We start from the raw sequence: 16,430 nt of genomic DNA, 5'->3' as shown, positions 1-16,430 counted from the left end.
GGCGATAGGGGTTGTATTTTTAGAATACATCATATTTTACACTAGACAAGGATTAGATAAGATAAAAATTGAATTCATCCGAAACGCAATATCAGAGTGAAGTTCTGTCTTTCATTCCCTCTTGTGGGGTATAAACCCACAACCAACCGTTTGCAGTCTCACTTCCACAGCGCCACGATGGCCTCAAAGAATCTCTTGAAAAATATAAAATAAAACAATATATCTAAATTCAGTACAACGAAAAATAAACTTATACAAGGGTTTTCTTTCGGAGGTTGTGCAAAAACATTTGCTTAGGATTGTGCGCGATTTGGGCTCTATGTAAATTATCTCGCGGTTTCTCTTACACATCTGCTATAGTCAATAAGCGAAGCTTGTATTATCAATATGAATGTATTTGGATTATTTTAATAATGAAGTGATAGGGAAGCAGCTTCACGCTTCTTCCCGCGAGAGAATAAGTTCCCTAAGCTGTTAGGACACTCCGATTCCCATTTTCTGCCCAATTAATTTTGTCATTGTGACTGATCGATACATTGTTTATTGAGTAGCGGAACTTAACTACGTGCCGCCAGAGCGGAAAATAAAAAACTATTGTTCTCCAGAGTGGGAATCGGATAATTATCGTTGCATTTACAGTCAGACGCAATTTTTTCACAAATTTAATAAATCAATGAAATCGAGCCTGCTACTGCCAAATTTTTATATTCCTTAGTATATATATCTGATTCGATAAGAACTTAAAAATATTCTTATATAAAGCTTCTTATATAAGATTATTATTAAGCCCTTATAGAATCAGAAAAACATGTTATTGTTCTCTTTGAAGATATAATAAGTTACACAAATTTTATTCGCGACTTTCATATGTTTTGGTGTTCTCCGTACGAGCTGAATCGAAGACATTGTGTTGTAAGCGTAGATCATTACTGTGTGAGTTAACCGCTAATCGACTGAAAAACTAGTCATTTCATAATGTTTACTAATGTGGCCAAACCTTACTTTAAATAACCATACTGGAAATCGAACCCACACCCCCGTTGTGCTTACAGTCAAACTATATAATAGTTAAAAGAACTATAAATTTACTGAATTTACTAACAGTGTATAAGATTAACTCAATGTTATCATAAATAATATATTTAAGTTTTAATTATTATCATAAGAGAAAATAAGACAAAAAGAAACGTCAAAATAACTCAATAGAATTCTTAAATAAAATCAGACATCACTTTTAAAAAATCTTTTATATCTTTTAAAAAGCCCTAAAATAGGATTTATTTATTTTTATTTAAGGCTATTTATATTGTGACGTTGACAGATGAACGCTTAGCGTCCACGTAGCAAACCAATCCCGGACGTTCTTATCTGTCAAGTTGGGTAAAGGACATGAAATAACGTATTGTCATTGTATTAAATACAATAAAAAGATAAAGAAAATATGATTCATTTTATATCGCGTCGCGATGTATCCTGCACATAGTAGAGTAAGCATAGTGAACCTAGTGTTGAGACACTCCGTTATCTTTACAGAACGAGGAAAAATTAACATAATTTATTTCTCCGAGTGAGAATCGAATACATAAACATTACTTCGCTACTCTACGATGGCCAATAAAGACCATTGAAATTAAATTTCCTCGAGATATAAAAATATCTATTTTTTTTTATAATTTTAAAACCTTTTAAGGAATATTTTTGAAAAACAATAGAATCCGGCCCTGTACTTTTTTGAATGTGGGTAAGCTTAACTTTATCATAGCGATTATGGTCCAAACTAATATTACTACATTATTTCAAGATACCCACTATTCATTTCCATATGTATGTGTAGACAGTGTTATTATAGAACGGAATTTTTTGTGTGTAATTTGTATAAAACTCATATTTTATTATCTTTATTATGTGTTAATTGAATATTTTATATAACTATAAAGTGAAATGTAATTTCTTTTGAAAAATAAATAGACTCTTTAAGTACAATTGTAACGTATAACGATACTTTATATATATGTTATTTAAATTCTTTTTTCGAGCTTCACGCATCTCCGACGTTTGCAATAGAGACTCAACGGGGCAATATACTCCTACGCTACTATTGTTATGTTTTCGTAGCTAGAAATTTTTAAAAAGGCAATAAAAGACTAGTATTGTAGTCCAAATGCTTTTTATTTACTTAGATTTTTTTTGCATCAAATACCACTTACTTTTGATTGGTGTTTTGCAATCAGTTAACTATATTTAATATATTTTTTCCATACAACATCTATTGTTTTAATGTTTATAGTATTTTCCGTGGTGCAGTGCTTGTGAAACGAGATGATTTTAAATTCCATTACAAATCTGGTAATGATTATATTCATCACTAGTGGCCATCACGTGGCTTCGCCCGCTTGTATAACCCAATAATTTATTTTCTCATCTCAATTACTTTCATAATTTAATAACATTATCATTTTAAAGATAATCTATACATTCATAGCTAAAGTTTTAGCCAAATCAATAAAACACTTATTTTGTAGAAATATTGTCACAAGAGATTGAAATAAAACAAACATTGAATGTTAAGAGAATTGCCATAATAGTTAAAACTGCATTTAAATTGGTTAAGCCATTTCTGAGATAAACGTGAATAAACTCACAGACAAACAAATAAAAAATTGAAAAATCATCGTTCTATTACATTAATAAACACTCCCAATAACATTTTTTCTTATATATCTTCCATGTATAAGCTTCTTCTTCTTCCTGGCATTAATCCCGGCTATTACCAGGGTCTGCCTTCCTACTTAACCTACTCCACTTTGCACGATCTTTTGCGTCCTCGGTGGTTAGACCATTGGCTCTCATGTCCTGCATCACGACATCCAACCAGCGCTTCCTTGGGCGTCCGGGAGGTCGCACCCCAGGAACTGGTATAGCAAGGCACTTGCGTCCGACATAGTTCTTAGGCCAGCGCGTAACGTGGCCAAACCATCTCAAGCGACGCTCTTGGAGCTTATCCGCTACGTCACGGACCCCAAGACGTATAAGCTATTGAGGTGTATTAGTCCACTGTAGGACATAGGCCTCTCCTAGCATATTGATTCATTATATAAAGTTCATCGGCAATCGTGGAACAGATAACGGCCTGGTCGCATGCGACTATTATAGTCGAAAAAGTTTTTTCTGACATATTTTCATTTTCTTATATATAAAAAAATAGTCTAATATTTTTTTTATATATAAGAATTTTTTTCGTTTTAGTGTCTGGTATGTACTTGTATATAAATCTAAGATTTGTATCATAATATGAATGTAATAACATTTTTTTAAGCTAATGGATATTTGGCATAAAACTTTACAACTCTAGGTTTTATGATGATGAAAATGAAACTAGTAACTTTAATTACTCTCTATATATATACGTATGTTAATATTTATGTAGTAAATAGTTTTTATTTTTATTCTCACTATTTTACTTCGGCGATAAAATAAATGTAAAGACCGTTGTAGCGCAGCGACGCACTGTCTGATTGTCAACGCATCGGTTGTAGGCTCGACTCCCGCTCAGGGGAATAATTTATTTTCATTTCCGCGTTTTAGTAACAAAATAAAGCGCGGAGTTAAATTCCACCAGTTTATATCCAATATCCTTAAAAAAATAGCGGAAAGTTGGGAACGGAGTGTCTTACCCATGGGCCTCTCTTACCTCTGCTTACCTTGCTATATTCGGTATACAGCGTAAAACTTTAAAAAAAGCTTAAACAGCGTAGCTCATAGGAATTAAAAAAAAACTTTATGAATTTAATCTATACAAATTACTTCTGTGTTTTCATATTTAACCTGGTAAAGGTTAAAATTAATATATTTACGGTGGACGATCTCTATCTCTTACGATGTTTCCTACAATTAACGCAAGCCTGTACCCTGTAGGGGATCAAAATTCAATATCCGGCTTGGTATTTCATAGGGATTGCTGTAGAATAGACATGTAGGTATTTCCATTTTACCCAACGTTACCCAACAAGGAAGTAAAGTAAGTTTAATTGTAATTTAATAGATTTAGAGTCAATAGTTAGAGCAACGGTTATGGGTTCGATTAGGGAATCGACAGGGCTGGGAAATGAAATATTTGATATTTTCATTTCCTCGTATTGAAGAAAAACTCAGCGTTGAGTTACGCTTCGCTCTAAACAATACTAAGCTTTACATGGATAACAAAAAAATATTAGTGCGTTAGTAATATTTCATTTAATTTTTTTTTTGCTACATTTCCTGGCATTTCTGTCGAAATTTATGGCATAACTTGGGGTAAATGTTTTACGATTGAATTCACGCAACATTCCACAACCGTCTTATATTGAATTGCAATATTTGTTGCCGTTTTTGGCGAAGTTGAAATATTAGAAATATTTTATTTTCCATATAAATATTGGAAATATTTATTTATTACGGAAGTATAGTATAGTATATACCATGTATAAGCATACCCAAAACAGTGGTCCATAAAAAACGATCTGAAAAGATCTGGTAACGAGGCAAAGCGCGGCGTTGAGTCCGCCGGAAAGTGGAGAACGGAAGTGTCTTAATGGAAACGGAGGAACGAAGTGTTCCCTCTACTTACCCTGCTGTTTACGTAAAGCTGTACTGCTTGAGTAAAAGTCAAAAATAACTTTTATAATAGATATAAACAAAGATAATATTTTTTTTAAACATTTTTATTTTTTAACCCTTTGTACAGCTTTTTCCCCACTTCGCACTTTAACAGTCTTATTATGTAATTTAACTCTGTGTTAAGTCTATATGAATGTCTTTATGTTACAACGTGATTTTAAAAACTTACGGCAGCTCAGGGAATAGTTAAAGGCAAAGTAAAGAAACAAAAGACCCTTTTGGGAAATCCCTTACGTGAGTTTGTCGAGTTTATTGAACAGTATACGCCTGTACATGTTTTAAAGTAGATGTGATTTGTCTGGATAGAAGGGTTGATTATGGGTTCAAATCCTTATGGGGAGAATGCATATAGTTTTAATAGCAATTTATATACAGTATTATGTCACTATATTTTTCAACCTAATTTTGAGATACTCCGTTCCCATCGAGACATTTCCATTCCTCATTCTCTGCTAAATTCTGGAAGGTTATTACAAATATTTTAAAATTCACCATTAAATCAAAGCAATTTCGTTTCTTTTTTAAGCTTCCAATATGACAATTTATTACTTGAAATTTTTTCTTCTTATATATTAACTAGCGACCCTATTGCGGCTTCGCCCGCTTTTACTACTGGATTATTCATATAATGTATGTTTGCAAAGCACTTAAGATAATGTGAAAATTAATTAAACCCTAATGCAACCCGCATTTTCGTAGTTTCAATAAGGATTTTCCAATTGTTTTACACAGCAAGGATTTTTTAGTAGGTACCGTGATTTTAAATCTGTGCTACTAATCTTTTCAAGTACTTATTAAAATATATTTAAATTACTATTTTTAGATAGTTAAATGACATTAAATAATACATTCAACTCGAATTATCCAATATATTAATAATTATATCCAATATAATTAGTGCAAACGCATCTAAATCTTCGTTGCTATAAAGGCAGGCGGGTTTTTTTTTCGAGCTTGTGGTTAATGCTGAAGAGGGTATTCTGTCCCTGATGAAAAGCAAGCACTACGTGGCTGCCTGTAACGAAAATTAAATAGAATGCATCGACCGGGAATTGAATCCGGGCTGCCCGCGTGGCAGGCGAGCATTCTACCACTGACCCACCGATGCGTGTAAGGCAGGCGGGCGCGGCGGACTCGCTTGTATAAGCATAACGTCGCGAGGCGCGTTTCGCAGCAAGGATTTTTTGATATTGTAACAACTTCTAAAGTACTTATTAAAATGAAAAACAGAAAAGACAGTTTTGATCTACATTAAATGGCCAACGTAACTAATATACTTATTTATATGCTGAGAGTAAGGGATAAGTGAAACTTGACTCGATGCAATAGATGTGTGAACGGCGTGATGTGTCAATAATTAAATGCGTTTTTCTCTAAATCTATTCGCAATTTCGAAATAGTTTAAAAAGCAAATTTTATCTTCGTTTAACGTAGAAATTTAATAAAGTATTTTAAAGGATAAGGATTAATACCATTATGGAAAAATATCCCTCACAATAAAAAATATATTGAAATTACTATTTTTAGACAGAAATATGATCACTACACGTTATTCTTAAAAGATACGAATATGCCATCGCGGACTTTTTTGTAGATCTTATTAAGAGGAACAATACTCCAGTACATTTTTTTCATGTAGTATTTACCATTAAAGCAGCGCATGCGCCAAAGTGTCTCAGCGGGTAGGACTTTATACACATTTATCGTATTTATGTTAATTTACATAAGAATGTACAAATAATAAACTATATATAAACCTTCTACGAAAAACACCCGACTTAATGGTGAAGACCGCATCAAAATCCGTTGGGTGGTTTAGAAGAAGAAGAGTTAGAAACAACAGACAGACACGAAAAGCGACTTTGTTTTATAAGATATAGGATAAGAAACCAGCAACAGCCGACCGAATACAAATTCACATTGCAGACGTTCTGGCATTTAAAGAATGTCATTAAAGTTGTGGTCTCGCATAAAGACACAGAGCTTTGTGCTTTGAGAAGTCTTTGACAAAGGTGCAATAGAGGCGGCCTGCGCTAAACTACCACTAAATTTACTTGCGAAATAATCTGTGTAGACTGTAGACGATATGAAGTATAATGGAATTGTTTCTTCTTATGAAAAACTTCCGGCATTGTTTATTTAATAGATAGCATAATGGCATTTAACTTTTTTTTTGTTGACAAATATGTTATGGTTAAAGTTCTTCATTTGTAAACAAAATAATCTTGAGTATATTCTTATGCAAAGGATTGCATTATTTTTCATGTACAACAGTATCACTAAAAAAATTAAGAGTTAATTGAGTTACTTCTGATTTTTTTTATTATTATATAACAGGTATTTAGTACTATTTTATTTACTTTCTTGTTTTTGTTTCAGATTGTGCAATACATTTACGTGCAACGCGTACGGGTCGCGTCCACTCAGGGTACTTACCTAGGACACGTGGCTGCCGACTGCTTTTCCCATTACCTTCACCAAAAAATGCTTATCTTGTTGATCTCCATAAGTTAAACGTGCCCTGCTCTAGTGGGTTCGTCAAATACGCACTGAACTCACCAATTCTTTGTGGTAAGCTGGAGCAAATACCAGCATCAAACAGAAGACATCTGTATCTGTCCTCGTCAAGCAGGCCAGAACTAGAAATACACGGTCGACCCACGTTCGCCGCGACATACCGTCTAGTAGACCATTGTCATGATGTTCTTCTGACGGAAAGGAACGGCTCGTTCGAAGTCGGACCAACGACAAAATTATTCTGCTCATACAAAATTCACTTGCCGTATGGCAATCGAGTCGCTTTAAGGCTACAAATGGGGACTGGACCAATCGGGAGAAAAGACTCTGAAAATTCTAATATTATACGGGAAGAGGTTCATACATTTTGTAAAGGTATGGAACTAAATTTAATAGACGGAGAATCAAGGTGGAAACACTGTTCACAACCTGGGGACCCTCTACGAAGTGTTCAAATTATTTCGGAAAGAAATTCCGTTAGGCTAAACATAAGTATACTTGCAAAGAAGAACTCATCTGCCATGTGGCTAAAAGTGTGGTGGATGGATAAACCTATTGAGGAAGTTATTGGACATTGTGAGTATGGATGGGTTGTGTCAGAAGACTTTTGTATAACAGCTATGAGAGACACCAAAAAAGCGTGGAGACCAGCGGAACTGGAGTGCACTAGAATAGGCGGTCACCTTGCCAGCGTGTTAAATGAACGACAGCAGCAAATCATGGACCAGTTATTAATTCATGCGTGAGTGATGGCTATTCATATTTAAATCCTAAAATATAACTAATTATATTAGATATTAATGACGACCTATTATAAAAAATCGAATCTGCCCCTATACATTATTTCTCCACTAAAAAATGGATAGAAATACATATTTGTATATAAATGTATGCATAGAAATACATATCATAAATATAAATGACTTTTGAACGTCAATATTATCCAACGGTAAAGCTTTTAACACAGTTATATTAAAATAAGCCAACTTTTGTCGGAATTTATTTAGACTTAAAATATATTATACATGCAAATCCAAGATATTGAGGCTTTGTATCAAAAATCACATTGTTTCCATTCAATTGTTGCGCGCAAATAAAGTGAAACATTCATTCACATCACCAAATATCAAACTTTTGTTCTAAGTTAAACAATGTTTTGGCATGCGCTCGAAACGTATTGTATTGATATTTTAGACTATTCGTTTGGTATGTGAAAATAAAAATTCAATATTCTATTAACTTAATTGGTTTTGGTGAGGAATTATAATATTGATTGGACTTTCAAACCAGAATTTATAGGTTCAATTTCAGCTCAATACAAATATTTATTGAATAGTCAACCTGATAGCTGTAGTTGGAGAGTAATTTTCTCCTAGTGCCAGAAAAATATCATATTCCACATTCCTTACAGACCTGGTGCTGGGATCGATGATGTCTACTGGATAGGAGCAACAGACGCTGTCCACGAAGGCGAGTTCCGCTGGTCAGATGGACTGCCCTTTTCATATGCACGTGAGTATTTCTAAACTCGTGCTTTTATTGTATTTTTTCAGCTTCTCGCTATATTCCACTTATTGCAGTAATTAATATAATAAATACAATAAGCTGTCTTCAGCTGTCTGTCGTATTTTTAAGGTCAGAGTAAGAACTAAGAGCCTATAAGAAAGTAAGAAACCCCAAGACGCCGGCCGGTCTAGACAAGGCGTTTGTATGTGTTTGTATGATCAATTTGCTTAATTGCGTTGTGTGTGTAGCAATAAATAGTATTTTAGTTAGTCTTACAGTGTTTAATTATGCTGTTAAGTCAGTCGTCACAGCGCGACAGTTCTCACTATAAACTCGATGGTTGTGTGGTCGATTCCCACTCAGATGAATATTTTTTTTCTATTTCCTCACTTGGTTTTTAGTGCCTTGACATTGTAGCAGAGTAGTTAAGATTCTTCATTGCCATTAAGACAATTCCGTTCCCCACTTTTTCCCAAATTCCTGAGGCATTGCGTGTTGAGTGGCAGAACTGAATGCCACCTTTCGTTCATAGAGCGAGCTAATGAAAATATTAAATATTTCCTTCTCCTGTTTGGGAATCGAACCAACGACCACGTGCTTTTGCATCACGACAGCTTCTGGTATCAGGTTAATAATTACTTTACTTAGATAAGGGTTTGTTTATGCTACCTACTAGCATATCTAAATCTTTCAGTAAATGGACGGTGTATTGACTCAGGTGGCAGCTGAAATTGATACGGTAATATTAATCCCACTTTGGCAAGATGTAAACAATTTACTTAGGTTGACTACTTTAGACTTATAGAATGTATGTCTTCTTCATCTTAGTCATTTACTTAGTTTTTTGTAAAGATTGGCCTTTTTGGTGGTAGGTGGCCAGTTTCAGGACTTTTTATATTTTCTATATAGTTTAATTTTTATATTGGAAATTGTAGTTATACAATGTCATATATCAATAACATACGTACAATACAACCAAGAGCAGATAATGTTATTTGAGTAAAACATAAAAATAATTAATTAAGACTAATCTGGAATGGAGTATCTCAACACTAGGTTCTCTCTGCCTACCCTTCTATTCTATATCCATAATTTAATTTTCTTTTAATTTTTGATCATAAAGGCTAAAAAACTGTGATCAAAATTAATTATAATTAAGACAACACTCGTATTTATTAAACAAAAGGCAAGGATTATGCAAATGCATAATAAGTGCATCAAAACCATTAGCATACCGTACGTTTGTTATTTTAAATGCATAACATTTGCTATGCAAATTGCTGAGATCTAGTATATTGAGACGTTGCTTACATATCTCTAACAGAAATGCATTCATATGTATGTACGAGTATAATCAATGTTCAATCTATATGTTCTTTGTATGTGTGTATAGGTATATATTTCGTAAACGCGATGGTCATAGGTTCGAAATTCATAAAGGGAAATAAAATATTTTTAATGCGATTACAAAAAGTTTAAGATTACATAAAGAATAAGGAGGAGGAGAAAGGAAAGGATAAGGAACTCTCAACCTACCCTGCTATATGTAAAATATAATGTGAATCTGAAAAAAATAGCTATCGCAATAAAAATTAGTATTTCTTATTCTTTAAAGTATTCGTTTTAATAATATAATTGTTATCATAGTAAGCTTAATCACACTATAACATATAGCGGCCATTATATATGTAGGTTAGAGGCCACAACGCTTCGCGAGCTCGAGACATTCCTTGTAAAAGGAATTCAGGATTGTCTAGCGTTAAATTTTTTGATTAGTCTATTTTATTTTTAATTTCTACATCTTCTACTTCCGGGACCATCGTAATGAAATGACACAGCGTTTGATTGTTGTGGGTTCGATTCCCTCTCGGGGGATTATCTTGCTTGCATTTCCTAAATCTGATAACTAGAGAAAGGGTCTTGCTCGCAACTGTGCATAAAGAACGAGAAAAGAAGGAGGAGAAAAAAACGAAATGTCTTTAACACTAGTTCCCTCCTGCCTGCAGTGCGCGCGTGAAACTAACAAAGATATTATATATTTATTTATTTTTCGCTTAAAAAGTAAACAATTTTATTCAAAAATTAGATGATAATAAACTTTAGTAGGAAATACCAACCCTATTAGAAAATTCTATGCGGCCGTAATCTCGCTAAGAGCATTTCTTCTCTAATTTCCTGCTGCATCAGGATCTTGAAGTTAATATTAAATTGCTATTATAGTATATAATTGATTAATCATATCAATATCGTCAACAATCATCATTCATGATGATAGTGATATTATTATTTTTATTAACGATTTCATTGCAACGATATAAAAATTTGAATGTTATACTACTATATAAAAAAATATGGAAATATATAAAAATTATACTTATCTGCAAAAATTTCAGGCCAGTCGTAGCGCATTTTCAGTTCTGCCACTCATCACGCAATGCCTCCAGAGTTCGACGGAGAATTGGGAACGAAATGCCTTAGCATTAGGTTCCCTCTGCTTACCCTATTGTGACCTGGATACCATGTAACGCTAAAAAAAGGATAAATAATCCGCATCATTTCCTAATAAAGGTGTACAAACTTTTTACTCCACTTATTAATATATAGATAAGTGATAGCTAAGTAAGTGTGTCTACCCCCTAAACCCCCCTTTACTTCCCCTATTATGATTTGTAACTGGATATTACTTAAGCTTGAAGCCATTTTATTCTCAAAGCAAGATAGTTAACTACGTATTCTAAATGAGATTGCTTTCTGGACAACGCTCTTTGAACTTAAATGCCAAATGGTTGCTGTAACTTACATTTTCTTGAGCAATCGTAATAATATGAAATCTTATTTTATATTTTAACAAGATTTTTAATGCATTTATAATTAAAACTGAATAAATTAATTTTTAACAAAAAGAAAAACCGACTTCTAACTTCTAACTAAAAAGTGAAAAATAATTTGACAAAGATTTTATAATTTTGAAGTCGGTGCCAAGTAAAAAGAAACAGGCTTAGTAATTAGATATTGTAGTAAAGGTGTTATAGCATTATCTTGACACCAACTTCAGGGTACTAGGGTACGGAAAATAGGAAATGGAGTGTCTTATCACTACGTTCCCTCCACCTACCATTCTATACAGGAAAACTCTGCTATGTTATTGCTTTTAATTTATACTTTAATACTATAAACTTATAACACTAACTTATAACTTCCAACAACATAACATCTACACACAAAGTCGGTCCGTTGATGAACTTCTACACTTTGTAGACTTGACTTAGACGAGTTCAATTTACTTAACTTACTGAAGTCTTACTGTATATGTATTTAATAGTAGGGAAAGTTACAAAATGGGTTAAGAGGAGTATATTTTTTTCTTCACTTACATATATAGTAACGTTGAGATGTAATGTGGTTCGAGAAATATTCTTTTCCTTCCTTAATCAGAAAAAAAATGCAAAGGCCAGACTACCTAGACTCACCCGCGGCTATAGCGGCTTAGATGATGATGATGATATAGTAACATTCCATGTTGGGCCGCGTAACTCAACGCCACTCTTAATTTTCCCCGTTTGAGCTGGACGGTAAAATTAAAATAATTAATTGCTCTGAGTGGAAATTGAACTTGTAACCTTCCCGTCTTGAAGTCAAATACTTATTAAAATAAAATGGTCGCAAATAAACGTTTGCGAAAATGTAATTATTTTAATAATTTCTAAGATAAAATAAGATTTCACGATTAAATATCCCACTAAAGAAATTAACTCGCTATTATTCGAGCACTTAGTTGATTTTCTTTTTTACAATAAACCTCGTTTGCGTTCAGCAGTTAGTTAAGATTGGTAGATATTATTTGTATTATTTATGTAAATAATATTTCTAATCTAGTGAACTGACTGTATATCTGACGATTCCGGCGTTAAATTCCGCCACTACACGTAATATCTCGAAATTTATAGAGTTTAATTTTTATTTAATTATTGTTTTTCAGCTTTATGCTTTTTCCCGTATCAAGTAGATTAGGCAGATAAATCTCTCCGTTCTCCAAATCTATTATTATAGCTATTTTAATAATAATAAAAATGTTCTTCCAAAGTAAATTTTCGACATGCGTTAACCCTAATGCCTTCTTGCGGTCAAAAACTTACTGACCTTACCTTTTACTAATTTCCCGACCGCATGTTCCAAACTTGACTTGTTCGAGTTGAGATTTTAGTACTCGAAAATTGTTATATTAATTCTTTCATTGTTCTGTATAATTCTCTTAGTAACTTTTGATGAGTTAGTACACTGAATATAAAATATCCTGAATATTGGCCTGAAAGTGGAAATTAGAGTATCTACTCCAAATTCTCTTTGTCAACTCTTATTAGAAAAAAAAACATTAAAATTGCCTAATACTTGAAAACCTGTTATTAAAATACACCTCGTATTTCGTATTTCATCATATCGATGAAAATAAATTATACAAAATATAATATATTCATATTGGAAAAGTTTTTGGCAATAGTAAGTATGCTAAATTAGTATTATAAAGCATGTATTATAAAGTTTGTTTTATTGAATTCGTTAATAGAACTTGTAGGGTTCGAATTGGAAAAAAAATTGTGACGCATCTCGAGGAAATTAAATAGGTATTTCATATTTTCGTTTTCTCTACTGGCAAAGCGCCCCGCTTGTACCAGAATTCTCTGGAAAGTCAGAAACAGTCAAGTACCTTAATGGGAACGCAGTGTTTTAACATTATGTTCCTAAGTTCCCTCTATCTACCCTACTATGTCCAGTAAACAAATAATTAACAAAAACAAAACGATTAACACAAAATAAGCAATATGTGATTAAAATTTCCAAATTAATATTAGCAAAGTTCAACCAAAACAGTCCATTATTAAAATTTTCCCGTCATCTTTCACCCGATGTAACGCTACAGCGGCCAAAAACTTGTTGAATGTACTGAGACCCGAATACCATTCCGTCCCTTTGTTTTGCTTTAGTTCCTACAATTTATTTTGGTCGTCTCGTGTTGGTTCTATCAAGTTGTTAGTTCTCACATGAGATGGAATACTTAATGCTGATTTTTTTTATCATATTCTTTTATAGGCAAAATAGTGGAATAACATTTACAATTCGTTAAAATGAAATTTAAATAAATTTTCCGCAATCTATATACGTGTTTTCCCATATTACCACGCAACTAAAGGTTTTTACGTTTTATAAGTTTTATGATAGTAGAATCTACCTCTCGAAAATCGAATAACGACGTTATTTCTATCTATTCCAACATGAATTTTGTGAAAAAAAATCACAAAGATAACGATAGACGGACGGAGTGTCTTAACACTATGTCCCCATGTCCCCTTTGAGTACACAAAGGTATTATGTACCAATAATTTTTCATGTGGGCAATCAAATGAACACAAACTCTTCAGCTTTGTAATACTTTAATTCCTCATGTAAGCAGATGGTGTCTAGTGTTAAAACACTCCACTCCCCGATTTCCACTGAATTTTGCAGGCCTTGCGTGTAGAGTGGAACTCATCGCCCTTTGCCTGGACACCAGAGCAAAGAAAAGAAAATATTAAATATTTTATTGTCTCTAGTGGGAATCGAAGCCGTGACCGCCTCTACCTCAACGGCCTCAAGCATAATAGATTAACTTTGAAATATCAGAAATAATATCTATTATCTGCCAAATTAAACCGTCTACGTTCAATTCAAATAGCTAATTATATTCTACAGGCACATTTCCAACTGAGAGAAGGTGTCAGAAAAATAATATACTAAAATAACATTTCAAACAAAAGATAATCGTTCTAGAATAATCCAATGTTTATTAAGCAGCATATTGCGTTGTAAAGAGAGAGAGAGAGGCATCTAATTACTTATTTCATTTTGCGAAGCTCTCTCCTCGCATTAATCAATGTCCGACGCCTTCTGCTCCAAGATATTGAATTAAAATATTAGCTATATTATTATTTACATTAATTTTGTTTAGAATTTGTTATTGTGCTTTAAATATTATTCTATTCTATTCTATTACTACTTAAAGAACGTCGTGGTGCAGTGGAATCGTGTTCCATTTTGAGCGCGATGATAGTAGATTCAATGTCTCTTGAGACTTTTAATTATAATGCTTGTATATTTTGTATGTTACGACTTAGAAGCTTTTTTCTGTACTACATACTATCGTAGATTTAAATATTTTACATTAATTTCAGGTTGATACCTCAGTTGAAAACAAATAATCCTATATAAGGGTTCCATTTTCTCCCTTTTGAGGTATGAAACCTTAAAAATTCCTTAACGGCTATACATATATACGCTTTTTTCTGCGTGGTAGACTAGACAGAGAAAATCAAGTCTTAAGACAGTCCCCTTCACTATTTACGTCCGATTTTTAACACATTATGTGTTGGCTCTATGCCACGTTTTGTCGCAACATCTTTAACGTCTTATTTTCCTTTCTAGATTGGTTCCCTGGATGGAGGAAGCACGCTGGACAGCCGAATGACGACGGGACGTCAGGACAAGATTGTGTTGAAGCACGCCGAGAGCTCCCACCTAGACCTGCTCATCCCACCTTCATGTGGAACGACAGGAGCTGTCGAGAACATAACTACTTTGTTTGTGAACGGCCTGGCATTGAAGGTGAGTTTCTTCTATAAATTTCTTTCTATTTGTACGAAACTTTCATATGGTTAAAAAAATGTTTTATTAGTACTAACAACGTGTTTTTTTTTTAATGTGAAATACAGAACTCCCGTAGAAGTTTCGAGCAATTCTCTCTTTTTCCTCCTCTAGTGTAGAAGTCCTAACCTTCATACATGCTAAGTTTTGACTTCCTAAGTCCAGTACTATTATATGTGTTGTCTGTCAGTCAGTAATGGACGAGTTTAATAATTTTAGATATTACAAAATGAATATAATTACGAAATGCCTCCAGAATTCGGCGGAAAGTGGGAAACGGAGTGTCTTAACACTAGGTTCTCTCTGCCTATCCTGCTGTGTGTGATTTGATTTATATATTGACCTTTAAATACTCAAATATTTTAATCTGCTAGACCTAAAAACTAATTTCAATACAAAATCAACAACATTTAAACTACCACTTTGGGGAAATGTAAAAATATATATGCAAATTCTAAAACCAACTAGAACTAGGATTATAGTTTGTTCGTAACTGGATTTAAAAAGTTTAGAACGGTCCACGACAGGTGCCACGGCCCGTGTTATTTCAGTTGGCTATTTCTGAAACCGTTTTGGGTGGCGATAGCTTGCATACGATTGATTTTCCATATTCCATAGGTACCTTAGTGTACCGGCGAACCCAATATTTTTACAATATCAATATTTTTGCTTGTTTTTTTAACCGTATTTGTGTAGAGGCCAGTTGTAGTGCAGGGGCACAGAGTAACTGTAGAACCGACTGGTTGTAGGTTCGATTCCCACTCGAGAAATGAAATATTTATTTAAATTTATATTTCCATTTCTTCGTTCTGATGCAGAGGCAAAGCGCGGTGTTGAGTTCTGCCACTAAACACGCAATGCCTCCAAAATTCGGCAGAAAGCGGGGACGGGGTGTTTTAACACTAGGTTTCCTCTGCCTACCCTGCTGTGTATCCCGCATACAGCAGAGTGAGCAAAGGGAACCTAGTATTGACTCCGTTCCCCATTTCCGACGAATTCTGGAGAGATTGAGTGGCGAAACTCAACGCCGAGTTTTGCCTCGAAACCAAAGCGAAGAATTAATTAAATACTTAAAT

General features: G+C 33.7%; 1 protein-coding gene across 4 annotated transcripts in view; it reads left to right on the top strand.

Annotated features, from left to right (window-relative positions):
- The window catches only part of LOC146537473 (uncharacterized), a 223,246-nt gene that overhangs the window by 146,578 nt on the left and 60,238 nt on the right, over positions 1-16,430 (top strand). For all 4 annotated transcript variants that reach the window (XR_014878103.1, XM_085187608.1, XM_085187607.1 and 1 more), the window contains exons 5-7: positions 7,036-7,915; positions 8,585-8,685; positions 15,136-15,315. Coding sequence is in view for 3 of the 4 variants with exons in the window: in XM_085187608.1 (XP_085043734.1) it covers positions 7,036-7,915; positions 8,585-8,685; positions 15,136-15,315 (1,161 nt within the window). In the remaining variant the exon portion in view is untranslated. The remainder of the gene's footprint in view (positions 1-7,035; positions 7,916-8,584; positions 8,686-15,135; positions 15,316-16,430) is intronic.

Source organism: Heliconius melpomene, chromosome 7, assembly GCF_056956725.1.
Source record: "Heliconius melpomene rosina isolate 202511_hmr_F chromosome 7, ASM5695672v1, whole genome shotgun sequence".
In the NCBI taxonomy this organism is placed as follows: domain Eukaryota; kingdom Metazoa; phylum Arthropoda; class Insecta; order Lepidoptera; family Nymphalidae; genus Heliconius; species Heliconius melpomene.
The sequence above is the reverse complement of the archived record's forward strand: the minus strand, read 5'-3'. Positions and strand labels throughout refer to the sequence as shown.